This window comes from Triticum dicoccoides, chromosome 2B (genome assembly GCF_002162155.2).
Source record: "Triticum dicoccoides isolate Atlit2015 ecotype Zavitan chromosome 2B, WEW_v2.0, whole genome shotgun sequence".
Classification (NCBI taxonomy): domain Eukaryota; kingdom Viridiplantae; phylum Streptophyta; class Magnoliopsida; order Poales; family Poaceae; genus Triticum; species Triticum dicoccoides.
Genome location: NC_041383.1, coordinates 618,068,384 through 618,095,180, shown reverse-complemented (window position 1 = coordinate 618,095,180; position 26,797 = coordinate 618,068,384). Strand labels below are relative to the sequence as shown.

General features: G+C 47.9%; 1 protein-coding gene across 1 annotated transcript; it reads left to right on the top strand.

The window, feature by feature from the left end:
• Positions 1–16,153: 16,153 nt before the first annotated feature.
• Positions 16,154–19,712, top strand: LOC119365188. Its single transcript, XM_037630799.1, has 10 exons — positions 16,154–16,239; positions 16,323–16,379; positions 16,469–16,548; positions 18,116–18,205; positions 18,280–18,316; positions 18,411–18,499; positions 18,591–18,667; positions 19,078–19,163; positions 19,347–19,403; positions 19,493–19,712. The coding sequence occupies exons 4-10, from the start codon at positions 18,199–18,201 to the stop codon at positions 19,677–19,679; spliced, it is 540 nt and encodes a 179-aa protein (XP_037486696.1). The 5' UTR covers positions 16,154–16,239; positions 16,323–16,379; positions 16,469–16,548; positions 18,116–18,198; the 3' UTR covers positions 19,680–19,712.
• Positions 19,713–26,797: the final 7,085 nt, after the last annotated feature.

The window sequence follows — 26,797 nt, the reverse complement described above, 5'->3', positions numbered from 1 at the left end:
CTTTGGGCCTCTAGAAATAATGCAAGCCTGGAAATGAAATACCTAGAAAGGTGAACTGAATCTTTGGGCCTCTAGAAATAATGCAAGCCTGAAACTCAAATACCTAGAAAGGTGAACTGAATCTTTGGGCCTCTAGAAACAATGCAAGCCTGAAATTGAAATACCAAGAAAGGTGAACTGAATCTTTGGGCCTCTACAAGTAATGCAAGCCTGAAATTGAAATACCTAGAAAGGTGACCTGAATCTTTGGGCCTCTAGAAAGATTTATTACCTCCTCAAGCAGCATCAAACAATTCCATGCGTGCACCATAAATCTATAGCAAGTTTGATCAGGATCTACTTTTCCAAATCAGAATTAGCGCTAGAGCAAGCAAGATCAATGATATGGCCGTGAGACAGAGAAAGGAACGAACAAACTCATCCCTCTCACGACCTCCCTGGTAGATGCGCCGCCGCCGCGCATGACAGAGGGAGAAAAATGACTAGTGAAGGGGGAGCAGGACAACCTTCGAAGGTCGGAGGGAGAGGGCGGCCGGAGTAGGGCGGCAGAGGCCGGAAGGAGAGGGCGGCCAGAGGAGAGAGAGGGCGAGTGGTGCTTGGGCGGGCGGCCCTATGGGGAACAGAGAGGAGTCGTGCGAGAGGGAGGGAGCGATCTGGTGCGGGCAGGTGAGATTTTTTTAGGGGAGCGATCCGGTGCGGGCAGGTGAGATTTTTTTAGTTCTCTTTTAGTGGGCCCAGGATAACTAACCCAATTAGAACCTCTCCACCGAGCTATTTTTTTAGCTGGGTTAGAGCAAACTAGCTCAAACTAACGCCTCTTGTTTCGATAATTTGAGGCTATTTCAACCCAAACTAGCTCTAACTCAGGGATCCAAACAAAGAGGAGTGTTACTGTACATGCTACAGTGTGGACCGTAGCACATTGTTTTTTATGGCCATATCACCACATTATTGTTTTCTACTGCTGGTTCACTAGGCTACCGTGGTTCGCACGGCTGGTTCACTGGGCTGCCGTGGTTCGCACTCATCCGACCTGAGTAGTACTCCCTCCGTTCCTAAATATAAGTCTTCGTAGATATTTCACTGTGGACCACATACGGATGTATATAGATGCATTTTATGTGTAGATTCACTCATTTTTCTCCGTATGTGGTCCATAGTGAAATCTCTCCAAAGACATATATTTAGGAACGGAGGGAGTAGTATAGTACTAGTATATACCACATCATTCTTTGCTCCTTCTTACTACTCCGACATGTGGGAGAGCCAGCATCCGGGTCGACGTGTCATGCACCAGATTAGAGCGCGGAACGGAAGGGGGCCTTCACCCTGGTTGAAGCGCCAGTAATTCATGACTATAGTGAGTGGTCATATCACAAGTCTTTCCAGCACTATCGCGCCATCAAATTGTACAACCCCACTTGCTCACCCTCCTCGCCTCTCTGTCAAACCGCCTACCCGAAAATTGCCGCGCGTACTGCCCAGGAAAAGTCCCGCCCTCAACTTTTAACTACGCGAAAATAGTTCGAGCTTGTTCATTCTATATAAATACAATACTTACTGTATGTTTATTCACCCGTGGGGGTGTTCAATGAATGGAGGGGCGGGGAGCACAAGTGAACAATACTACCTCTGTCAGGGTTTATTGGTCCCCATTGTTTTTCGTGCCAAATTTTGACCATAGATTAAACTAAGAAAATGTTCACGCACGTCACCAAAAATTATATTTTTCAAAACTATGTTCAAATACGAATCCAATGAGATAATTTTTCTTGACATGCATTAACATTTTGTTGGTTAAATCTTTAGTCAAAATTTGGCACAAACTATAAAAGGGACCTATAAACCAGGACGGAGGTAGTACTGTAGTAGTAGTAAGTAGAAGTCCTAGAGTAGTCACCTTAAATAGAGAGTTTCTTTTCTTTAATGCCACGTACACAAATTGAAACGCTTGTTGTGGAGATAAAAAAGATAATCACTCCACTATATATGGACGCAGGGTCCTGAGCGCTCGCTTTACTAGGGTTGTTCTCTTCATTCTCTCATCCTCTCCAGATATAAACAAGACAGCGGTAGCGACATTTTCTCTCTGCTCACCGCTGGTCATAGATCCGGCCGGATCCCTTCGGCCGGTGTGTGTAGAGGACTAAAAGGTGCATCATTCACGCGGTCATCACCGCCGAGGGAGGAAACCCACAGCTGCCGGAGGGGCCCGATCCTCTGCCCGTGCCGTTCTCTTCGATAAAGCGTCGGCTCGGGAGGTCCTCCGACCCTTCTTCCTCCCTGTCGTATTGTCCGCAGATCCGACCTGCCGCCACCGACATCCCGGCGACCCTCAGGTATAAGTTCTTCGAAAGTGGCCTTGCTCTACTGCCCCAGCTCCCCACGTGTCTGCATGTGCATCTTTTTCTACTCCCATCAGCTCTTCCAAAGCCACCTAAATTTTTAATATTATTAGAGGTAAAGCTACTTCATGCATTCGAATCTAGGGCTTTGTTCAAACAACGAAGAAAGGGGGGAAAGTTGTAGCATGAATCTAGGACTTGATTCAAAGAGGAAATAATATGGTGAAAGTAGTAGAGACCGGATACCCAACCGGTCTCTTGGTTGAAAAGGGAAATAATGGGAAAACGCAGTACAAACTAGATAAGGAACAGATCTATTATTGGTTGAAAAAAGGATAGAAAATGGCGGCTGGTGGACAAGTCAATAGAGTATGTCCAGGATTAGATTTGCTGCCATCACTTAGTAAAAGGTCTCCAGGATTAGATTTGCTGCCCTCACATAGTAAAAGGTCTCAGGATTAGATTTGCTGCCCTCACATAGTAAAAGGTCTCAGGATTAGATTTGCTGCCCTCACATAGTAAAAGGTCTCAGGATTAGATTTGCTGTCCTCACATAGTAAAAGGCTTCCAGGATTAGATTTGCTGCCCTCACATAGTAAAAGGTCTCCAGGATTAGGTTTGCTGCCCTCACATAGCGTGAACAAGCTCGGCATCACCACTTTATGCCTCCTTGTAGGTGCATTGTGATGATGCGTCCACTGTCGCATGTCCTTATACCAACCTTTTGCTGTTTTTTTGCGGGTAAACCAACCTTTTGCTGTAAGGGCGCATGTAAAATGAAGCGATCACACTGTTACCTTAGGGACATGTCTAACCAGTGTTATTGTTAATCTAATGCCTCCAGTGATAAGATGCAATTAAACTATGTTACAAATGGCACTCCTGCTATTTTCCCCAGTATGATAAGTAAGTTGCTCCTTTACACTGATGAGTGTCCTGGTGTCCCCACGGTCCCATGCACTTAAACCAACTCTTTAGCTGCTGTTGATTTACTATGTCTGGTAAACAAGCAATGCCACCATTAAAGTAATCCCATATCTGAGAAATCTCATTGTTGATCGTAATGCTTCTGGTAACATGAAGCATTGCTGACGTTTTAAAATTTCTACTGTCCTTGCGTGATTGCCATGAACATAATTAAGATGCTTCTTTTCATTTTGTATATGTTTTGTATATTCTTATTGACCAGCAAATGTTTACTTTCTATCATTTTGTGCAGATAGGGATATCCATTTCACCTTGTTGCTATTGTGACCTTTTGGTGAACTGCACAAAACACATTTTTTTGGAATGAGTGTCTTGTGCAGTTCAACTAAAATGTCATGTGGGCAACATCTCTCAATTTTGGTGGAACTACACAAAATGGTGATTGGAGTTTCCAAAATCTCCGTCAAGTTCTGTTGTAATCTCGTGCAACATTTTATTAGCCTTTGCAAGATGGAGCCGTCACTGTCACCACAATGGCACTTTATTTTAGTGGAACTGCACAAAAGGATAAGAAAATTATAGTTGCACCTTACATGAGCTGGACAGCCAACCTTAATGTTCCTCAATTTTAGTGCAACTACTAAAGAAGAACCTGCCAGCTCACAAGAGCAAGTACTTCTTGCTAGCTGAATGATGCAATCTTTGCTTCATTTCAGGTGAACCGCAGAAAAAGGCTCATGAATTGAATGATCGAACTCCGGGCAGACCTCATCCTAGTGGAGCTGGAGGTTGAGTTCAAGGAGGCCGCTATTAATGTGAAATCATCCTCTCCCGTCTCCTTGTTTGTGATGTGCAAACATGCTGTGCAAACAGGAATACTCTACTACAGATGTTGTGACGGTCAAGAGCATTCGCCAAGTTCTTCAATTGTATGACATGGCTAGCCAAGATGGATTTAATCCCGATATTCACTTGATCAAAAGGCTCTAATGGGTTGGTTCTGAATCTTGCAAGCTGGGAATCAGTGAGATGTGTAGGCATCTTTGTTCTACTTATTATTTGAATCTTATTTGTTGGTTCTGAATCTTGCAAGCTGGGAATCAATGAGACGTGTAGGCATCTTTGTTCTACTTATTATTTGGATCTTATTTGTTGGTTTTGAATCTTGCAAGCTGGGAATCAATGAGATGTGTAGGCATCTTTGATGTACTTATTATTTGGATCTTATTTGTTGGTTCTGAATCTTGCAAGCTGGGAAATACGGCATGATGATGCAGAGGACAACAACCATAACAAACAGTTCAAACTTGGTAGTATTATCTTTGTGAAAGTGCGACAAATGTGCTGATCGTGTGCGTCCTGAGAATAATAATTCTGATTATTGTGCATGTTGATCCCGTGGCACTGATAGAACGAGCCAATGCATTGCTTGTTTTAAGTCTAAATTTCTATTAAAGCTAATTAAATTTAAGTAAAGTGACCACTAACTCCTGTTATTACAGTACCAATACAGACCCGCTTGTGAACCGACGTGTGGCCGGAGTAGGTTTCTTAATGGAGGCGTTTGAATGCGCCGAGGGTGCATCTTCTGTCGGGCGTGTAGCGGACGAGGGAGGGGTAGTAACTATTGTCGCCTGTACACACTCAGCTTACTGTTGAATCCAGTTCCCCAAGAGCTGAAAAACGAACTGCTGTCACCGTGTACACACTCGTTCACTCGAAGAGACTCCAATGGCGATCCGAGGGGTGAGCCTGCTAGATATGGACTTCAGCAAGGAGTTAGTTCGCCATTCAGTCCTATGGCTGCACCAAGTTCAATGTGATGTACACCAATGATACGGACTCGGTGAAGCTCTGCCTCGCCTCAGTCCTATGGCTGCACCAAGTTCTGGAGCATTTGCCTGTTTCATCGGCAGCGCCGACTGCACCTTCGCTACGGTGGAGAGAAGGAAGAACGCGACGATTCGGCCATCTGGTGCAACAAGCTTGTCGACATCCAGAAGCAATACAAGATCATCAGCAACGGGCAGGAGAAGGACTCCATGGTTGACCTCGCTGAGACCATCATCGACCCCTAATACGCCAACATGAAAGAAGACGACCTAAACATGTGGGAGGTACCTTTGAATCTAGCCTACATAACCTACGTGGCCAAGGACGCATACGCATGCTACGACATGTACAGGCATATCTTGGACATGAGGGCGTGTCTGCTTCCCGTAACCGACAAGTACACGGACAGCCGCAGCGTCATGATCAAGCATGCCAGAAAGGTCTAGATGTTGTACTTTATCTGTTTATAAGCACCTTTATCATCTGCGTGTTTCATGCATTAGCCTATGTGTCGTAATTATCTGTTTTGTCCGAAATATTTCTTTTAAGAACCCATTAACCTGATTGCTTTTTTAGTGGCTATTTGCTAATGTATGTAAACTATTTCACTTGTCCGTAAAAAAACTAGTTCACTCGGCTGCCGTGCTTTGAATCTCCTTCCTCCCAACATATTCCTCTCCTCGGGTGGACCCAGCAGGTCTCTGAATTTTCTCCCACTTTCTTTTTCGATGTAAAATGAGTTTTCTCCTAGTACTTTTCCCTAGAACCAACTCAACTGTCCCACATCTAGCCTAAAAAATAATAATACCCCACGTACTATTAACTCATCAAATTAAAATGATATTTTATTCGTAAGTTGAAAGTTCTTACAAAATAATAATAATAATTGTTTATATATAACTTGCCAAGTTAACTCCTAGTGATTGCGTACATAAGCTTGCAAAGATTTTATTGACGTGCAATCATGTTTTTATGTTTTTATAACATTTCTCCGTCTAGACCAACATGATATTTTCTCCCAGCCCAGCAAGTCCGCGGATTTCGAGAAAAATGCAAATGGGATATAAACGGGCTGCATAGATGCTACATCATTGTTTCACCTAGCCCACCAAATGGACTAAAAATAAATGGACTGGCTGACATGTGGGCTAGTAGGTCGAAGCCTAAGAAGGCGTTGGATTTACATCCAATGGCTGGCATTCTTCTTCAATCTCTTGTCTTCTTCCCCCAGCGTTGCCGGAACTGCCTGCTCCAGCCTTCGGCGTCCAACGGCGTTGTTTTGCGCTCCTCAGCGAAACACTACCCCGCCAACGGCTAGGCCATCCCTCCACTCCGCACCTCCTGTTATTCTCTGCCGAGTGTAGGACCACCCCGCACACGAACCAGTCAAGTTTCCCACACCTCTCCGTCTGCGACTCCACTGCCGCATCTTCCCCATCTCCGGGTCGTTCCAGTCTGGGGCCTTGCCGTCGTCCATCGCCTCGGTGCGCTCGGCGCAGCGTGGTCAACATACGAGAGTCATCGGAAGAGGACTATACGTGGAGAGCCGGACGGCTGGTACCCACGAGGTCCATGGTCGCACGCAAGGAAAGTTCCTCCTTATTACGCACTGTACGCGCACTGTACGTGGGAAGGGCTTCTGTATTTCGCGAAAAAAGTGTCCCCCCCCAGCTGTCAGGTCGGACCCACAAGCTATATCTTTGCACGCAAGGAAGTGCCTCCTTATTACGCACCAAAAAATGAATACCCCCTCCTAGCTGGGACCCACCATTGTGGGTGGCTGACTTGTGGGCCTACTAAGTTGACGAGGACGGAGAGCTTTGTCAACTTAGTCAATATGAACAATTCTAGCTCCAGTGACCGTACGATGTCCATCCAACGGCCATAGTGCTTCTTCAACCTCTGGTCTTCTTGCTCCAGCCGCCCAAAGAAGCGCCGGTCGTGCCACGTGCTCCTGCCTCTCGTGGTCGGCTGTGATGCCGCGGAGGCCTCACCGTCCCCTACTACTCCCATCGCTGGCCCAGGGTATCCCTCTACTCACCCACACCCCCTATTATTCTGCGGCGACAGCAGCCTCACGCCGCAGTCGAACCAGTGAACCCTCATACTCCTCTCCGCGTGGGCATCCACTGCCACGTCTTCCCCAGCTCCTCGTCGTCCCCTTCCTAGGCCTCGCCGTCATCCACCGCCTTGGTGCTCTTGGCGCGGCGTGGTCAATGTGGTCAACGACCGACTTCCATCGGAAGAGTACTGTACATGAAGAGGCTGACAGCTGGGTCCAAGGCCACAGCCCAGTTTTTTTGTGATTTGCCAAGTAAGTCGCTTTGTCAGGCCTGTTGGCCAGCAAATCTTTCAAGACGAGGAGAGCTTCATTCGTCTGGCCGAGAAAATGGCCTATCAGTAATGACAAATGGGCTGTACATTTTTAAAACACATCAAACCGGCAATTAGTTTCAAATATCTTTTTTTCATTTCGAGATTTTAAATTACATTAATTTTTATGCGTGGAGAATTTGTTGGATTTTATATTGATATACATTTATTTTTAAAATCAGTTTGAATGTGAGTCGAAATTTCAGGATTAAAAACAGTTCGGACCGCACCAAAATATGCAAAATTTCGTATAATTTTTTAACCGTGGCCACAATATGGGCTGTAATGCTAACAAAAAGAATATGGGCTCCAAACAAAACCTTAAGAATTAGAAAATGGGCTATAAATTATTAGAAATAATGGCAGATGGGTTGTATGTTGTTTTCCACAGATTTGAGGCTTTCCTAAAAAAAGGTTGACGCACAAGCAGTGACTGTTGGATGGCCATCCAACGGCCGTCGTGCTTCTTCAATCTCTGCTCTTCCTGCTCCAGCCGCTCAAACAAACGCCGACGGGACTGCCTGCTCCCTCCTCCCCGCGGCCGGCTGTGCTGCCGTGCAGGCCTCACCGCCCCACCGTACTCCCATCGCTGGCCTAGCCATCCCTCTACTCACCCACACCTGTTGTTATTCTCCGGCAACGGCAAACGAACCAGTAAACCCTCGTTCAGTCGTACTCCCCTCCGCGTGGGAAACAACTACGGAGTCTTCCCTGCCTCCGTGTCATTCCCTTCCTAGGCCTCACCGTCGTCCACCGCCCTGGTGCTCTCGGCTCGACCTGGTCAACATGGTCAACGACCGACATGCATCTGAAGTGGACTGTACATGGAGAGGCCGACAGCTGGGTCCACGGCCGCACGCAAGGAAATGCCTCCTTATTACGCGCAAAATAATGATTCCTCCACCTGACATCAGGGACCCACCGAAAGGGCCTCAGTATTTCGCGAAAAAAACGTTACCGCCGCTGACAGCTCGGACCCACCAGCTATATCTTCGCACGCAAGGAAGTGCCTCCTTATTACGCACAAAAAAAATGAATACTCCCCCTGTTAGCTGGGACCCAGTATAGTGGCAGGCTGACTTGTGGGCCTACTAAGTTGACGGGGATGGTGGGCTTTGTCAACTTAGTCAATATGCATGATTCTAGCTCCAGTGACCGTATGATGTCCATCCAACGGCCGTAGTGCTTCTTCAACCTCTGGTCTTCTTGCTCCAGTCGCCCAAACAAGCGCCGGTCGTGCCTCGTGCTCCTGCCTCCCGTGCCCGGCCACGATGCGGCGGAGGCCTCACCGCCCCCTACTACTCCCACCGCTGGCCAGACCATCCCTCTACTCACCCACACCCCCTGTTATTCTGCGGCGACGGCAACCTCACACCGTAGCGAACCAGTGAACCCTCGTACTCCTCTACGCGTGGGCATCCACTGCCGCGTCTTCCGCGGCTCCGTGTCGTCCCCTTCCTAGGCCTCGCCGTCGTCCATCGCCCTGTTGCTCTTGGCGCGGCCTAGTCAACGTGGTCAAGGAACGGCTTCCATCGGACGTGGACTGTACGTGGAGAGGCTGACAGCTGGGTCCACGGCCGCAGCAAGGAAGTGCCTCCTTATTACGCGCAAAATAATTATTCCTCCACCTGATAGCAGGGACCGACCGGACGGGCCACCATATTTTGCAAAAAAAATGTTTCCCCCCTGACTGCTGGGACCCACCAGCTACACCTTCGCACGCAAGGAAGTGCGTCCGGGCAAAAAAAAGATTCGCCCCTCTGACTACTGGGACCCACCAGCTACATCTTCGCACGCAAGGAAGTGCCTGACAGTCGGGACCCACTTGGTCGAAGCATACGTAGCGTTGTCATTCTGGTCGCGAACGTATACATACATACTGGTCGATGTAGAGGCGCGCACGTGTCGTAGATGTAGAGGCGCGCACGTAGCATGTACACGTACGTACATCGGCGAGGGTGCAAGAAAGAAAATACGGCCACGTACGTACATACGGGTAGGGTCTCGAACGCCTACTCGCGCATACGTACATGGCTGGGTCGGAGCGGAGAAATAGCGTCATCGTCGTGTTCATGGGGAGCCAAGCCGCTGGGTCGGAACGGAATGCGTAGTCGTGTTCATCGGGAGGGCTTAGACGGAACATGTGATGGAAACGAGGCCTGGCGTACCGCACAACGGAGAAAACGGCCTTGTGTTCGACCAGCCACGTTCGAAATGGGGTCCTGTTGATCAGGATGGGCCTGGCGTACCGCAAAACGGAGGAAACAGACCTCCTACGGTCGAAACGGGGGTCCTGTTGATCGGGAGGGGTGTGGCGTACCGCAAAACGGATGAAACGGACCTCCTACGGTCGAAACGGGGGTCCTGTTGATCGGGAGGGGTGTGGCATACCGCAAAACGGACGAAAAGGAATTGTGTTGGAGCGCTACGGTCGAAACGGGGGGGAGGGGTGTGGCGTACCACAAAATGGGACTCCACGGGATATTGTTCATCTCCATCGTCAACCTCCTCCAGCCTCCACGGGCTCCTGTTCATCCAGCCTCCACCATGCGCTACTCCACCGGCTACTGTTCAACCACCCCTCCACGAGCACCCCTCCACCATCTACTGTTCATCCAGCCCTCCATACCACGGGGTCCTGTTCAACCACCCCTCCACGGCCACCCCTCCACCGTCTACTGTTCATCCAGCCCTCCACACCACGGGTTCCTGTTCATCCAGAGGCAACGCCACCGCTCACTGTTCATCCAACCCCCCCATGTACGAACTTTAGTGGGCCCATTAAGTTAATGGGCCGTTACTAGGCTGAAAGTTAATGGTCGGCTCTCTTACCTCTCGGGTCGTTAACAGGCCGACATCGAAGCGGGCAACAGGTGGCCCCGATTTATTTAACGGGCCGTTAACAGGCCGTTACTAAGTGTGGGCTACATATGGCCCAACTATATTGTAGGCCTTTAGCAGGCTGAAAGAGACAACGGGCTTGTACTGGACCATGAAGACCATGGGCCGCTAAGAGGCCGAAAGTCAGGTCGTATTGTAAATGGCCCAACTGTGTTGTGGGCCTTTAGCAGGCCGAAAGAGAAACCGGGCTGGTATTGGATGGACCATGAAGGGCATGGGCCGTTAAAAGGCCAAAACTAAGGTCCGACTGCAAATGGCCCAACTCATTTATGGTCCGTTAACAGGCCGAAAGGCACACAGGGTCAGGAATTGGCCCAACACTTAAATGGGTCGCTAAAAGGCCAAAACTCAGGTCCGACTACAAATGGCCCAACTGATTTATGGGTTGTCAATATGCTGAAAGTGACACCGGGCCAAAAATTGGCCCAACAATTAAATGGGCCGCTAAAAGGCCGAAACACAGGTCCGACAACAAATGGCCCATCAGATTTATGGGCCGTCACCAGGCTGAAAGACACACCGGGCCGGAAATTAGCCCAACATTTAAATGGGTCGCTAAAAGGCCGAAAGATGTACATCCTGAAAATTGGCTCATCCATTAAATGGGCCGTTAATAGGCCGAAATCTCATCGGGCCGATATTGAGCCCAAATATATAGCGGGTTGTTAACGGGCTCGAACTGACGATGGGCTGCAATGGTGTCAAATCTTTAACGGGCCGTTGATGGGCCGAATTAGCACATCTCGTATGGGCCGTGGGCTTAAATGGACCTGACACAAGTAGGCCTTATATGGGCTGGCCTGCTAATTTTTACTAGGCTGGCCTTTTCACAAGAATGGGCCTCTGTTGGGCCGTGCCACGTGTCGACGTATCATAGGCGCCTTCCGTCCAATGAGTGGATGACATCTGTCCCAACAATGAGCCGACACGTGTTTCCTCCAGCCAATGATGATTTTACACGTGGGAAATCCCCATTGGTCGGGGCTGTTAACGGGTTATCAGATTCAAAACCCGACCCGATAGCTTAACGGCGTTCCGTTACGGTGGATGCCACGTGTCGTTCACCCTTGACGAAAGCACTTCTATGACGCGCGATTTATCGTCATGGAAGTGGACACTTTCGTGATGATAATTTTGGTAATGTCATGGAACACTTCTACGACAGCACAGGTATGACTATCTTGATTCTGTCATAAATTTGTCATGGATGTACATGCATGACAAAAAACGCGACCTACTGTAACAAACACGTATCATCATGGAAGTGTATTTTTTTGTAGTTACCGTACCTCTCGCGAAAGCAAAACTGTGCCTCTCGCGAAAAGAAAAAAGAACGAAAAGAAAACGCGTTTTTTGGTTTCCGAGAGGCACGGCCGTGCCTCTCACGAAAGCACAACCGTGCCTCTCATGGAAGCAAAGAAAAAACTGAAAACACGTTTTTTGGTTTCCGAGAGGCACGGCCGTGCCTTTCACGAAAGCACAATTGTGCCTCTCGTGGAAGCAAAAAAACAACAGAAAACGCGTTTTTTTCGTTTTCGAGTGGCACGTCCCCGCCTCTCGTGGAAGATTTACTGCGCCTCTTGCGAAAGCAAAGCATGCCTCTTGCGCGAAGCAAAACCGTGCCTCTCGCGGAAATAGAAAAAATAGAAAACGCATTTTTTTCTGTTTCAAGAGACATGACTGTGCCTCTCGTGAAAGCGAACCGCACCTCTCGCGGAAGAAAAAAAGATGTGCTTTCACGCAAAAAGAATTTATTTATTTTGGTCCAAATGCTAAGAAAGACCAGTGAAAAACAAAAAAGTAAAAAAAATGTTTAAAAAACCGAATCATTGTGAGGCTTCTAAAGGAGGACTTGTTAACTAGTTGCTCTCGCATATCAGGCTATCAACACTCTAGTTGGAAACATGAATCTTCTCGGGTGTGGTCTGCTTGGCTAGGCGTTTGCCACGGCCCAAGTTGATCTGTGTTGCTCAAATGGTACTTAGAATACTTGAATTAGGTCATCACAACCTATGTTTTTTTCTTTGATATAATTATTAGGTCATCACTGTCTATGTTTAGCCCTTGTAGAAGAACGTAAGGCCAACTCCACCGCGCGACCCCAAACAGACGTCGGTTTTGTCTCGGTTCTGTCCGTTTGGACAGGGGGATGGGGTCGTGTCCAGGCCTATCCTGGGATGCGGTGGCCGTGCGCCCAGCGCGCGGCCTCATCCTTTACCCCATCCTGTCCGCGTCCATTTAAAAAAAGAAACGTTTCAAATGCCAAGACCTACGGCCCCAGTTCATCACGCACGCCGGCAACAAAGCCAGCGGCCGGCAACACAGCCAGCCTCCAAAATGAATGGTTGTCCTCGCCAGCAACACAGCCAGCGGCCGGCAACACAATTGGCCTTTAAAATGAATGTTTTTCTAGCCGGCACACGGCCAGCGGCCCAGCGGGCGGGCGGCACCCATGCCAGCCTCCAAAAAAGAACGTCCACAGCCGATCGGACGACCTAGTTCAGGCCGTCAGCGTCGAGCATCTCCTTCTGCCTGGCCTTGAACCAGGTCCTCGTCTTCTCGCTCATCTTCGACAAGTCCACGCTCATGATCGCGAGGGCCGCCTCCTTCGCTTTGGTGGCGGCATTGGTGGCCTCGATGTCGAGCTGCCTTTACCTAGCCTTGACGTTCTTGGCCTCGATGTCGAGCTGCCTTTGTCGGGCCGCCTCCTCCATTTTTGAGCTGCCTCTACCGGGCCGCCTCCTCCATCTCAAGCTTCCTTCTCTTGGCCGCCTCCTCCATCTCAAGCTTCTTCGTTTGAAGCTCTAGGTATTGCTTCATTTGCTCATCCTTGCTTTGCCGCTTCTTCTCGTCCCTCACATCCTTTTGCGACATCATGCCATGCAAAGTGTCATGCAATGCCATGGATGAGGCATCACGAATGTCGTCAACCTTGGAGTTAGTCTTGCCCCTCGGCCTCTTCAACGCCTCGCCATCTCCACCTCCGGCGAACTTGGCCGTCTTCAGGCCTCTCTTCCTTTCGAGTTCACGGAATTGGTCCTTGAACTTAGGGCAATTGTTGATCATAGTCCAACAATGCGTAAGAGTGAATGGCTTGTCATTGTGCCGGGCCTTGAATGCCTCCAAAGATTGAAATGCCTACACCATATGATCAACAACAAGTGAACATGCAAACATGTACAAGGCCGAAGTCTCATGGTCGTAGCAATGAAAGGGCAAAGAAGGAGATCATACCATGTCCCCAATGCCGGTACCACTCATGGGCCGTGCTTGAACGCTCTCAAATGCGGCTTGATACTTGTTGCACTCTTGTTGGATGAACAACCATCTCTTTTGAATCGAGTTGACGACACGGTTGCTTTCAAATTGGTAGCACTCAAACAACTTCCTTTCATGAAATGTTTTGTGGACTCTCGTCCAAAAAACAATACCCTTTTGTTGTGCGTCGGTCCTTGGATCTTGGCTAATCTCCATCCAAGCTTGGCAAATCAACTTGTCCTCATCTTGTGTGTATGAACCCGTGCGAATGCTCTTCCTCTTCTTTTGTGCTTCCGCTCTTTGTGTCAGCTCGTCGATGAACAATGGCTCGCCACTAATGTAAACGCCATTGCTTTCTTCTTCATCACCATCACCTTCGACATAGATGTCATCGTCTTCATGCCATGAGTCACCATGGTCGTAGTCAGCATGGTCGTCGGCCTCTTATCGGCAGTGAACTGGCCGCGGCCATCCTGGCTTTGGGTCTCCTCGGGGTCATAGAAAGGGACGTGACCACCCTCGTAGATCACTTCCTCCATGAACTGGTCGTAGTAGGGGTCGTCGATCGGTGCCGTTGGTGTTGGCATTCCATCGAACAAGACGCGGGGGAATGGCATGGTGCCGGTAAACAACGGTCGTGCTTGCTTTCTTTGCATCTGGAAGGACGGACGGCCGCCGCTGCTAGACCCAGGGGTGACGTTGAGGTCGATGACGGCCGAGGGGCGTGGTGTGGACGGCGCGATCACGCTCACGTCCGACGACCCGTCAAAATGGGTCTGGCCGTCATGCCTTGGCGGAGGAAAGCCGGGTGACAAGGGCGTGGTCCGCGACACCAGCGACTAGCAATGCAGAGGCCGGGCGATCGACGACCCTGTGCTCACTAGACCAACAGCCCCTCCAGAGAAACCGGGCGGATGACAAATGCCAGCCATGATAAGGGTGTGCGCTTTGCTGACGATGGCCTCCTTCTCCTCGACCTTGGCCTTGTGCCGCGCGGCCTCAATTGCAGCGCGCTCGTCGACTCTCTTGGCCGCGGTGACGTTGGTCTTGGAGACCGCCCTCCGGCTCCTCCTCTTTGCCGATTCCGCATCCAACTTGGCGATCTCCTCCGGCGTGCAGTCCGACTGCGGCTTCCTGGCGCCTTGCCCTTCTTCTTCTTGTCCATTCCGGGCGGGTCGACGACCAGCCCGCCAGAGTTCGGCTGGGCGTCGGCAATGGACGGGGGAGGGAGTGGGACGGGCGGGGCGTGGGAGGGTTTGGGGGGAATGGCGCCAAAGGGCCGCGGTTTTTTTTGCTTTGTTTCACCGACATGCGGGCCAGAGGCGGACAAGCGCGTGTGTCCCGCCCGTCCGCGCGCTGTCCGTTTCGCCCCAAAAGCGGCGCAAACTTGGGCTATGGATGGGTCGAAAGCGGACACAAAACAGACAAAAGTCCGTTTGCTCCCGCGCGCTGGGCCGTCCAATTTGTCCGTTTTACCCCAAACGGACGGGGCGGACAGGATAGGGTCGCGCGGTGGAGTTACCCTAAGCCAAGTAGGAGAGCAGCTGTCCTGTCCTGCAGTCCGCACAAAGCAAGCGACGGTTCATGGTGCGCCGCGGGGGAACGTCTTTATGGGAGTGTGGTGTGACGTCAACATGCATGCATCCAGAAATAAGAGATGAAAGCTCCTACAAGGCTCCTTGGATCTCAGCGACTCTCGGCCGTCGGATCAGTTTGCTTGATGCGATTCTGGGCGTCGGATCAAGATCTGGAGGAAGCTGGGCCGTTGGATCTGGGATGAGCACTGCTGGAATGAACAGTTACTGCCTGTTACTGCCTCAGCGTGCTGCCTTTTACTCCGTTTTTTTGGTCTGACGTCGCTGGCATGCGGGTCAGCTTGCGGGTGGGCTGCGTTTGTAAGCGACCGTGGCTTGGATATGGCCCGGTCGTCCCGTCGCATGCACCGGCGGGTAAAGATCTCATGCCACCGCACGTAATATCCTGCCCCCTCCGAGGGTACGTCGGTAATTTCGCGTCCTGGCCTCGTGCGTGTCGTGCGGTGGTTCGCCCCGTGCGGCTATCGGGTAGGGGACGGGTGGTTGGTTCATGCCTTTCGTGCTCCCATTCGCCCCCCTCGTCCACTTCCCTGGCTTCGCCACCGCTCGTCCTCCTCTCCCCCTCGTTCCACTCCCGCCACCAAGCTCACGGCCGCCGATGTGCCTCCCTCCTCCTCCCCATGGAATCTCCACCAGCCCTCCCTCGTGCTCAAGATGTGGAGGGGAAACAGACAATGGTGGAGGAGGAGATCCACGACCAGCTGCCGCCGGTCATTCTACTACCGCGCCAACCCGCGTATCCTCTCCCTCTCCTCGTGCCACCACCGGCCCCCGATATCGTGCCTCCAGCCCTGCTTCGAGTACGCGGCGCCCTTCGGCGTCGAGGAGCAACAGGGCGAGATGGTGCCCGCCACCAGTCCCCAATACCGTGCCTCCCGCCCCTGCTTCGCACACGCGACGAAACGGCCGCTGGTGTGGTAGCGTCCTTCGGCGACGAGGAGTCCCAGGGCGACACGGCATGCGGTGGCGTTGGTGCTCCCTAGTGCAACCACTCCAACGACTGCCAAGTGAGCCATTCCCCACATCGCTTGTGTTTTCTCTCAATTGGATTGACCCTGGCTAATTGATTTCAGATTTTTGTTGCCTGCAGATCCGTTGTTCTTGTGGTCGTTGGGCTGGATTGGTTGTCGCACTCATCGATCTATGGGTAAGCCTCGTTTTGATCCGGTTTTGTCTGCTTCAGTTGAGCCATGATCTTGACACTTGTTTTGCTGCCGACTGGTCTATTCTTTGTAGGAGCTCCTTTTGGTCAACCCTCTTGTCTGCTCATTGTTGGATCTGTGGCAGCCTCCCTGTCTTCGTCCAGGGACTTACAGGTCGACCCCTCTTCCCCTCCTATCTGCTGATGTTCCTTTGCATATCTAGGTTGGTACTCGTGTGCGTGTATATTTGATGTTGAGCTCGGTAAACTGTGGTTGTCGTTCATGTAGATGTGCACAGAGTGTTTTTCTTTGTTGTCTTATATTGGTGGAGACAGAGAGTACTATCCACTGGTTGTATTTCAGTGGTTTTATTTCCCTTTTTGTTTCTTTGTGGTTTACAGGAGTGTTCTTTGGCTGGATGCTACTAGGGTTGGAATTTTTTCCTCATTTGCACATGGGTGCTTCGTGCTTGGTGGTTTTTTCATTTCGTTCAATTGGCATGGCCTACTGATGTGTGTGCTGGCCCTACGTGTCCTATGTCATTCCAGTGGCGTCGGTTTGTGAGGACTGAATGATAGAACATGCTGGTCACAATGTGTTGCCAGGTGTGGATGCAATAAGACATGTGCCCTTTAGTTTAGTCTGGTTTTTAGGGGTTTTGGTTTAGTCTGGTACATTTGAATTAGTCTGCTTGCCCGTGTCCATTTAGTCTTTTGCTTTTTCTTGGCACTTTCAGGGTTGTTTGCCGAGAAACAGAGATTTGTTTCTCCATTCACACATGATAAACAGAGGTTGGATTTGTTTGTGTTGGATTGATGCATGTGAAAGAGTCCGGCCAGCAAGTAGTTGTACTATATGAAGATGCGGAGTTGCTGGTGCTGGTAGCTTTACTAGCTAGCTGAACAAATTTAGTTTCATGTTTACTTTTTATTATCAGTCTCTTTGAAGCTTCCCTCCATTAAGAGCTTTGAAGTTGAAGTGATTACAGTTTTGGTAATGAAACCAAGTGCTACCTTGACATGTTTCACTCCTGATTTTGGCTTTTCATGCTACATATATGTTGTAGATGCAAGTGAAGGGTGTGTTCATATTTTATTTATGATTATGATTCCGTTATCAACCTTACAATCTGGTTACTTAGTTTTGCTAGATGCTTGATGTTTCTTCGGAAGCTTGATTCCTTAGTCTGCTTCTCAGTCAGTTTGGCACGGTAAGTGGTAATATGTATGATGTTTGTTTTGATGTATGCATTTTGTTGCCATGATCCAATAGTCTTGCAAAAAGATAATAGAGTGTCCTGTTAGGCACGGTAATTGGTAATATGCATGCTCTTTGTTTTGACGTATGCATTTTGTTTCCATGATCCAACATTCTTGCAAAAAGATAATTAGAGTGTCCTCTAGTGCAAGATGATTGATGTTTCTCTCTAATCAGAAACGGTGCTAGAAGCTTGATGTTTATCTTCAAACAAAAGTCTTGAGCTTATGTTTTTATCTAACTACATTTTTTGTGTTCTTCTTATATTGATGTTCAGGCCAAATCCGACCGGACTTTGCTCTACTTTGCAATTATCATGAGAGTGAAGTAACCAAAAATTGATTGGTTTTGTGCGTTATGTTGCCATGATCCAACATTCTTACAAAAAATAGTTGAGTGCCATGTTGTGCTAGATAGTTGACGTTTCTCTTGAATCTTAAACCTTTTGTCTTCTAAATATCTCTCTCTCTCTCTCTCGGCTCAGGAAGAAATGGTCATGCGTGCCTTGCTTGGATAGGTTCTCCCATTCCTGATGGTGTAGACTTCGGTGATCGGTCGAGGGATGAAATGAAGGGAAACTATAATAGCATGTTTTACAAAAACATTTGTCATGTTGTGTAAATGATTGCTATGTTTTTAATTCGACAGGAAGAATTTTGCAGTTCCAGAATGGCATCAAGCAAAGGTGAGGCCCCTCCTCCTTTCTGTGCATCTTTTTTCTTTGGGAGATGTCGCCTTTTCTTGACTCGGCCTGCTGTCATGCATGCATCCATGGCCAGGTTGGAGCGGCGATGGCAGCTGCAGTGGGACGGATGGCGCCGTCAACAAGCAGTTCCTAATCTATGCCTCCGACAAAATAGATCATCTGGTAACTAACAGCTCCTCCTTCTCTTCTCTCTATGTGATACTCACATCTATCAATTCAGTTTCCTCTGACAATGACAATGGTCTACGTTGAGCTATATATAGCACAGCTCCTCCTTGTGTTCTCGCCGTCGAGCTCGCCCGCCGCCGCCGCATCATCTTCTCCTCCTTGGTAACCCTAGAGTGTCTACTCCTCCAGTTTCCTGTGTGAGTAAGAAACAAGAGGAATTTGCATTCTTTGGTTCTCAATAGTTGGGAAAATTATTTAGACTCAATAGTGTTTAATTCATTCAGTAAAGTTTAGTATTTTCTGCTCTTTAGAAATCAGGATCGGTCAATTTGATTTTTAAGTTACGCAAACTGTGCTAATACTATCCTAAAGTGAAATTTAATTTCCTGTGGGAGCCCAAGCATGTGAAATTAGCATTGTTTGTTGGTTCTGAACAATTTTATAATTAGTGAGACTTAAGGATGTTCTCTTCAATTCAGTTTAGTTTATGCTTTTTGCAGCTCAGAAAATCAGGATCTGCTTTGATTAGGCTCATTTAATTTGTGCTAACCCTATTCTTCAATGGAATCCAGAAGGGTTTTCTCTGCATTGTAATGGATTTTATCGTGATGCTATTCTTCAGTTGCATGGCACGCCCCCCTCCTGTCCAGAATTCAGAGTCGGTTCAGTTTAGACTTTGCAGATCATCAAATTAGGTTTCTCTTGCTGATAATTTTTCTTTACTGAGAACCAAAAACTGCAACTAGATCACCATTTACTAAGATTGGATCTCATCATGGATATATTACAACTCGGCAGTGTCTCATTCTCACTGGCATGTTATTGTTTTACCATAATGCAGGGGATCTGAAGCAAGGAAATGCTCATGCCTAAAGACCCAAATGGCACCATTATCATGGTGAGCCTGAAATCCATGGCTAAAGATTCAGCAATGCATCCATCACAAACTGAGCCAACTACTGACCATGCTCCTCGCCCTCTACCCAGCCTCCCAAGTTTGAAATGGGTGTGCCGTGATTTGGGGAGATGTAGGGGCGCCTGGTGCTGCCGATTTGGTTGGTGCTCTGGTACAACTCTGCTGCCTAGAGCTCCGCCGCCGGCGCATTTTCATGTGGTATGTCCTTTGATGTGGGCGACACCATTGAAGGGCTTCCCTCCCGTTGGAGTGGCGTGAGGGAATTGTTTCTAGGTCATGCTTCCTCATCTGTTCCAGTGAATATACGACCATGTAATGTTCTTTCCCACCACTTAATATGTTCTTTGTTTCTTTTGGGGTGGTCTTGTGATGCTGCTCTGTAGTAGGTGGAGGTGTTCCTCTGCTCGCCAACTACAGGAGGCGAGCGAAGCTACAATGGAGCGGCAGATTATGGACTTCGGTTGCTGACCAACAAAATCAACTCAGTGACACTCCTGGTTCATTCTTCTCACTTATTGGTCAAATCCTGATTTTGGATTCTGCTATTCTGCTTCATATTCTATTGATTTGGTAGGCTACATCTATGTGGATGCACCAGCTCTGCTCCATAGATATGGATACTAAGTGTTTCGTGGTAGTGTTCTTTGATAATTTTGTGTTACCATTGCTCTCGGTCAGAATATTTTAGAATTTATTAATGGTCAATACTTATCCATCAATCTACTAATTCTTTCTCAAGTGTTGCAGTTTATATGCTGAAAAAATGACATCTACCTGGATTTGGATCTCTGTAGTCTTAAATGATACAGATTCTAGTAAGAAATTATTTATGTACGGGCTCCCCAACTGCAATTAGCATTTTTCATTGCATAAATTTAACTCTACAGAAGCACATGAATTATACCAATGAAGAACTTAGGATAGAGGAAATTATATTTACTGAAGTTTTAAGGAATTGCCTGTTGATTTCTTCCTTCTCTTCCCTAACGACCTCTCCTCCTCCATGGTGCTCAGGCAGAGGCAGCGTGGGCAGCCACGGCACTAAGCGAGAGAGCATCCTCCTAGGCCGCATCTGTGAGGAACCAGGACCTCGTGCCCATGCGTCTGTGTCGGCGACCGCGGCTGCCCCGTCCCCGAGCATCACCCTGCCCCTTCCGCGAGGGAGAGGCGTGGTGGCGTTAATAAGAGCTCTACCGACGTGGTGTCGCCCTTCCTCCGCTGCCACCGCTGCCCTCCGGACTGTCGTCCTCATGTTCGGGTAATCTCTCTCTCTCTCTCTCTCTCTCTCTATATATATATATATATATATAATCCTCATCATAATTTTCTCACTGCTGATTCAGTTTTATGTACTCTGCATGGAAGATTAGCCATCAAATATAATACATTACATAGATTAAAAATATATATTAGAAATATGTGCAGGTTTGGATTTGATATGACCTGAAATAACTATATTTGTTATGGACTCCTACCATTAGAACAAATGTCCTATAACTAGCTCTGCTTTCATTGCCATGTAGCTTTACTAGCATAAATACTTGCTTTTGCTTATGTTTTCCCGCCTTTCGGAGCAAACCATCACTACTACCTCATGATTATGGTGTGTGTCTACTTGATGATATACGAAAAATGTATTTCTGTTTTTACATTGATAAAACATGCGTTTAGTTGGACCAGCCGAGAATAGTTCTCTGATTAATGCTTATAGTTTACTGTCAACTACTTCTACTGATGGCTTACATTTTTATAGATTGTGACCATAATTGTGAGCCATATGGGAGGTCACTCACTGGATAAATATAATGGACTCGAGTGGGGATTGAGTACCTTCCGAAACGGGCCTTACTCTCTGGTTTATCCTTCCACAACATGGTGTACAATGCAGCATGTTGTCGTGCAAGGTACTGATGGTCTCTGAGGTGAGCTCTTTACATGATTCTAATGGTGCTTTGTCTCCCTTTGCAAGTATAGTGACATTTTAGTGTATATGAATTTTGTGTTGATTGACTGGAAGTCAGGGTTATGTCCCTGAATTTCATTATATTTCATGTGTGCTCATTTGTCCTGGAAGTTATCGTACATGCACCTCCACTCATAGCATGTCCACAATGTGAATTAGTTGATTAGGATTTTATACCTTTACTTTTACCCTTTCTATTGTAACTTTAGTACGGCGTAGTTTATCTATTCAATCGATTATCAAGATGCAGGTTATACTTTTGCATGGCATGCCTAAAAGTGAATATCACCACATAGCTGTTTTGCTGATGTTATGGTTTTTTTTTCAAGCTTAAACTTGTTGTTCCATACCAATATATCCCAGTGGGAGCACTTTGTGTCTATGTTGGTGAATGTTTTGTCGTGATCAAACCTTTTTTCTTGTTCCCAGTTTGAGAAATATTTTATTCAGACATTTTGGATCATGCTAAGATACTTGAGACAACTTTTTAAGTAGGAGCCTAGAGAATAACATATTAACATGGAGAAGTTTTTTACGCGGTGATCCTCAAAACTTCCTAGTACTTCAGTGGAGTAGGAAGGCTTGCATGAGTTTATGGAACAATCTTGAACACTTCTCAAACTAGACTCAACATTATAGTTTGCAGAACAAGGTAATGCCACCTTGGAAAATTAGGTGTCTCTTTGTGCTTCATTTTTAGTTACATTGGTTGTAGTGCACATATCTGGTCAAGGTGCATGAAATTGATACTAGATGTGGTTAATATGGCCAGAATGATGGGTGAAAAGGTGCCTGATCCTTGTGATGGCTCATGTTGTTGGAGGCTACATTTTCTATGGCATGTTTTTTTGTCGTAATAGTATAGTAGAAACGCTGGTATCCCCAAAAAGATGACACAATAATATGTACCCGAGCTAGCACGAACCGGAGCAGATCGAGTTGGAGACGATGATACTCCTGGATCTCCGGCAGACCAGCGAGCCGCCGGCACCACCATGTCCAGATCGCCGGCCACGCCGGGCCGCCGCCACCTCTGTGTCGTCCGGTGGTCACCAGATCCGGGACGAGCCGGAACCGGTTTGACCAACGGGCGCCCCGCCACCCAGCCATGGGGCCACCGCCCCGGCCATCGCCGTCCCTTGTGCATCCGGTCGATTCCCACCGGCACCACCACAGCCGCCGCCGCTGGGACGCCGCACCGCCGTGGGTTGATGTGGGGGCCGCACCTCCGCGGATCTGGGTGCCCGCGCCACCCATGGATCTGGGGGAGAGGGGAGAGGCCTGATACGTCCATTTTGCATCATGCTTTTATATTAATATTTATTACATTATGGGCTGTTATTACACATTATATCTCAATACTTATGGTTATTCTCTCTTATTTTACAAGGTTTACCATGAAGAAGGGGAATGCCGGCAGTTGGAATTCTGGCTGAAAAAGGAGCAAACATTGGAAACATATTCTGCACAACTCCAAAAGTTCTGAAACTCCATGAAACCACTTTTTGGATTTATTAGGAAATTATGAGCAAAAGAAATAGGCCAGGGGGCCCACACCCTGTCTAGGAGATAGGGTGCGCCCCCTATCTCCTGGGCCCCCTCGTGGGCCTCCGACGAACATCTTCTGCTATATGAAGTGTTTTGTCCTGGAAAAATTCGTGGGCAAGCTTACGGGACGAAACTCCGCTGCCACGAGGCGGAACCTTGGCGGAATCAATCTAGGGCTCTGGCGGAGCTGTTCTGCCGGGGACACTTCCCTCCGGGAGGGGGAAATCATCACCAACGTCATCACCAACGATCCTCTCATCGGGAGGGGGTCAATCTTCATCAACATCTTCACCAGCACCATCTCCTCTCAAACCCTAGTTCATCTCTTGTATCCAATCTTGTATCCAAAACCACAAATTGGTATCTGTGGGTTGCTAGTAGTGTTGATTACTCCTTGTAGTTGATACTTATTGGTTTACTTGGTGGAAGATTATATGTTCAGATCCTTAATGCATATTATTACCCCTTTGATTATGAACAAGTTTATGCTTTGTGAGTAGTTACTTTAGTTCCCGAGGACATGGGTGAAGTCTTGCTATTAGTAGTCATGTGAATTTGGTATTCGTTCGATATTTTGATGAGATGTATGTTGTCTTTCCGCTAGTGGTGTTATGTGAACGTAGACTACATGACACTTCACCATTATTTGGGCCTAGAGGAAGGCATAGGGAAGTAATAAGTAGATGATGGGTTGCTAGAGTGACAGAAGCTTAAACCCTAGTTTATGAGTTGCTTCATTAGGAGTTCATATGGACCCATATGTTTAATGTTGTGGTTAGGTTTACCTTAATACTCCTTTTTGTAGTTGCGGACGCTTGCAATAGGGGTTAATCATAAGTGGGATGCTTGTCCAAGTTAGGGCAGTACCCAAGTGTCGGTCCACCCACATATCAAATTATCAAAGTACTGAACGTGAATCTTATGAATGTGATGAAACTAGCTTGACAATAATTCCTAATGTGTCCTCGGGAGCTCCTTCATTATTATTAGAATTTGTCCAGGCTTATCCTTTGCTACATAAAGGATTAGGCCACCTTGCTGCACCTTATTTACTTTATTTACTTTTGCTCGTTGCTATTTATCTTATCATAAAACTATCTATCACCTACTATTTCAGTGCTTGCAGAGAAAACCTTACTGAAAACCGCTTATCATTTCCTTCTGCTCCTCGTTGGGTTCGACACTCTTACTTATTGAAAGGACTATAATAGCTCCCCTATACTTGTGGGTCATCAAGGCCCTTCGCCACCACGTCACATGCACGGGCTTTGCCCGGCGCCGACAACCTGCGGCGACGGAGGGGAGGACGGGGCGTGGGGAGGGCCACTGGCTATTTGTTGATTGTATGAGTCTTGATCGATACCCTTTCACTTTTTTCCAAGGGTGATGCTAGATGGACGACAGAAAATGCACGATCCTTGGACGACAGAAAATGCTATCTATTGGTATTACTGATATAAAAGAGAGATTTGGTTTGTGTTGATGCAGGAGGGCAGCAGCCTCGCCGCGGCGATCAAGTCGCTCCTTAGCGCGGATAAGTAGTGCCACCAGGCCGGTGGGACCATCATCCTCTCCAAGAGGAGGGGCTGGCTCAAGCAGGTACAACTTGCTCTTCCTCCCTGTTTCTTATTCGATTATGTCAAACTTGAGCCTATAGCTACTATTCAGATATCTAACATGTCAGATTTATTCTTTATGCCCAGGAGATCCCTCTCTGATTTAGTTGAGTAGTATAGTTGGTTGACCATCAGGTTGTAGGGTTGTGTTTTGTAGTCGCACATCATCCTTTTTCCTCCGTTGACACCACAATACAAATAAGAAACACAGTCTGTATTGATATATTTTTCCTTGACAGGGCATCTATACCATTTATATATTCTAAGAGGATCCAAAATATGAAGAAAGAGGTGGCTATACAGGATGGCAAGCATCGCAAGACATTATGGAGGTTCTCAATGCTTGGCTCCCCTGTCGCTGCTCCATCGGCAACCTCTCACAGTTTGTTTGTGTCATGTTCATGTGAGGTGGTAACTATGAAGTACATCGACAAGGTAGATGAATTACGCCACTTATTAGTATGCTTAGTGGTTATGCCTCCATAATTGACTCTCCTTTATTATGTTTCTGTTCTTATTACCTCTTATGTATTCTCGCTTTTGGTATCGAACTTCATGTCGAGTGGCTAGCTTTTGTGGTCCTATGAACGCATTGAGCTTGATCCTGCCTTATAATCTGATGTCGATATTGAGCTCCATGTGTTTTACTTCTATCATGATTGAATGTTTCTTTGCTTTATTATTATCCTATATAAGTGCAAATGCTATACCTTGGTTCCTAATAACAGTGTTACATGCTTCGGCAAAACGTTGGGACCGGCACCCTCTGGTGCGATCCCAATCTAGTGTTATGGCAGTAGCCAGCTAGCACTGACCGACCGGCTTCAACTCTGAAACGCAAATCTCCGTATCGCCGGAGCCGATTTGGTTCTTTTCTCTCCCTGTTTGAACAAACTCTGATGGCGTTGCAGTCAAACAAGACTCTGATGGCGTCGCAGTCAAACAGACGTTCGCGAGTTTTTCCTTTTTTGGACTCATCACAGACTTCCGCAGCTAACTGGTCTTTTTTCTTCTTGAGCCGCTAGCTTTGCTTTTCGGTAAGATAGCTCAGGCGCTGGCTATCCGACCGACGGGCACCTCGTGAAAAACATGCAAGACAATGATCCAAGTTTTATTTTTTTTATATAAACTAGCAAAGTGGCCCGCTCTTCACGCGAGCTAGTATTTAATAAAGTTAGTTTGAAAGAAGTAAATATATGCTGGTTCTTTGGGCTAGTCGTGAACTTGTTATTTTTAGAATATAAGAGCATCTACAGCCGGACCTCTAAAACCTACCTTATACGTCCGGGTGGGCTGCCCGGTCACTATACGGTCACAATTTTTTGATCCAGAAGGCCCCTCAAACGGCCCTCAAGCGTCCGAGCTAACCGGCACCCCTCATATCCAGTCCAAATATGAGGTGGATAGGGGGGCACCCGGGCATGCCCGGGCGCACCTGGACACGTCGGACCCGACAGCCCGACCCCACTCCAAATTGCACAAAATCCACCCCGAAGACCAGCTGGATCTATTTGCTATATCCTCTCTTCTTCCTCCTTCCCGCAGCCTATCTCGCGCTCCGCCTCTGCCGTTCCCAGGCTCTCCGCTGCCAACTCCGAAAGAGCCCTCCCGTCGTCACCGCAGGGGACGTCGTAGCCGGCCCGAACGCCACCGTGGTATGTTCGGCAACTCTCCGGCTCTGCCTTGCGCTTGATGTTCGACACATTGTACGACCGAATATTTTGTGATTTTGTTAGGTAAGTGATGGATTCCGATGCTTCGTCAGACGAGGAGTGTGAACTACCAAATGATTCAAGATGAGTTCTTTGATTCGTCCGATTCAGATGAAGAAGTGGACATAATCATGCTCATGAGCATGCAAGAGGAAATGGACCGGCAAGTGGAGCATATTCTCAACTTCAAAGGCTCAATCAAAGGAAGAAGAGTGATCAACTGGGATAGGGTGTCCGGAGCAAAGCTACTGCAGAGTGACTACTTTGCTCCCAGATTTGCTTTCCTGGATGATCCATGGTTTCATCGTTGTTTTCGCATGCGGAAACCATTGTTTTTGCGCATTGTGGAGGGTGTGGAGGCACACGACGACTATTTCAAGCTCAGAAGGGATTGCTGCATCCAACTCTCCTTCTCGGCCAAGCAGAAATGCATGTATGCTCTGAGGATGCCTGCACTTGGACTGCTTCAGACGTCGTTGGTGAGATGGTCAGGATGGGGAAGAGCATGTGCCTGAAGACTACTGTCAAGTTTGCCTG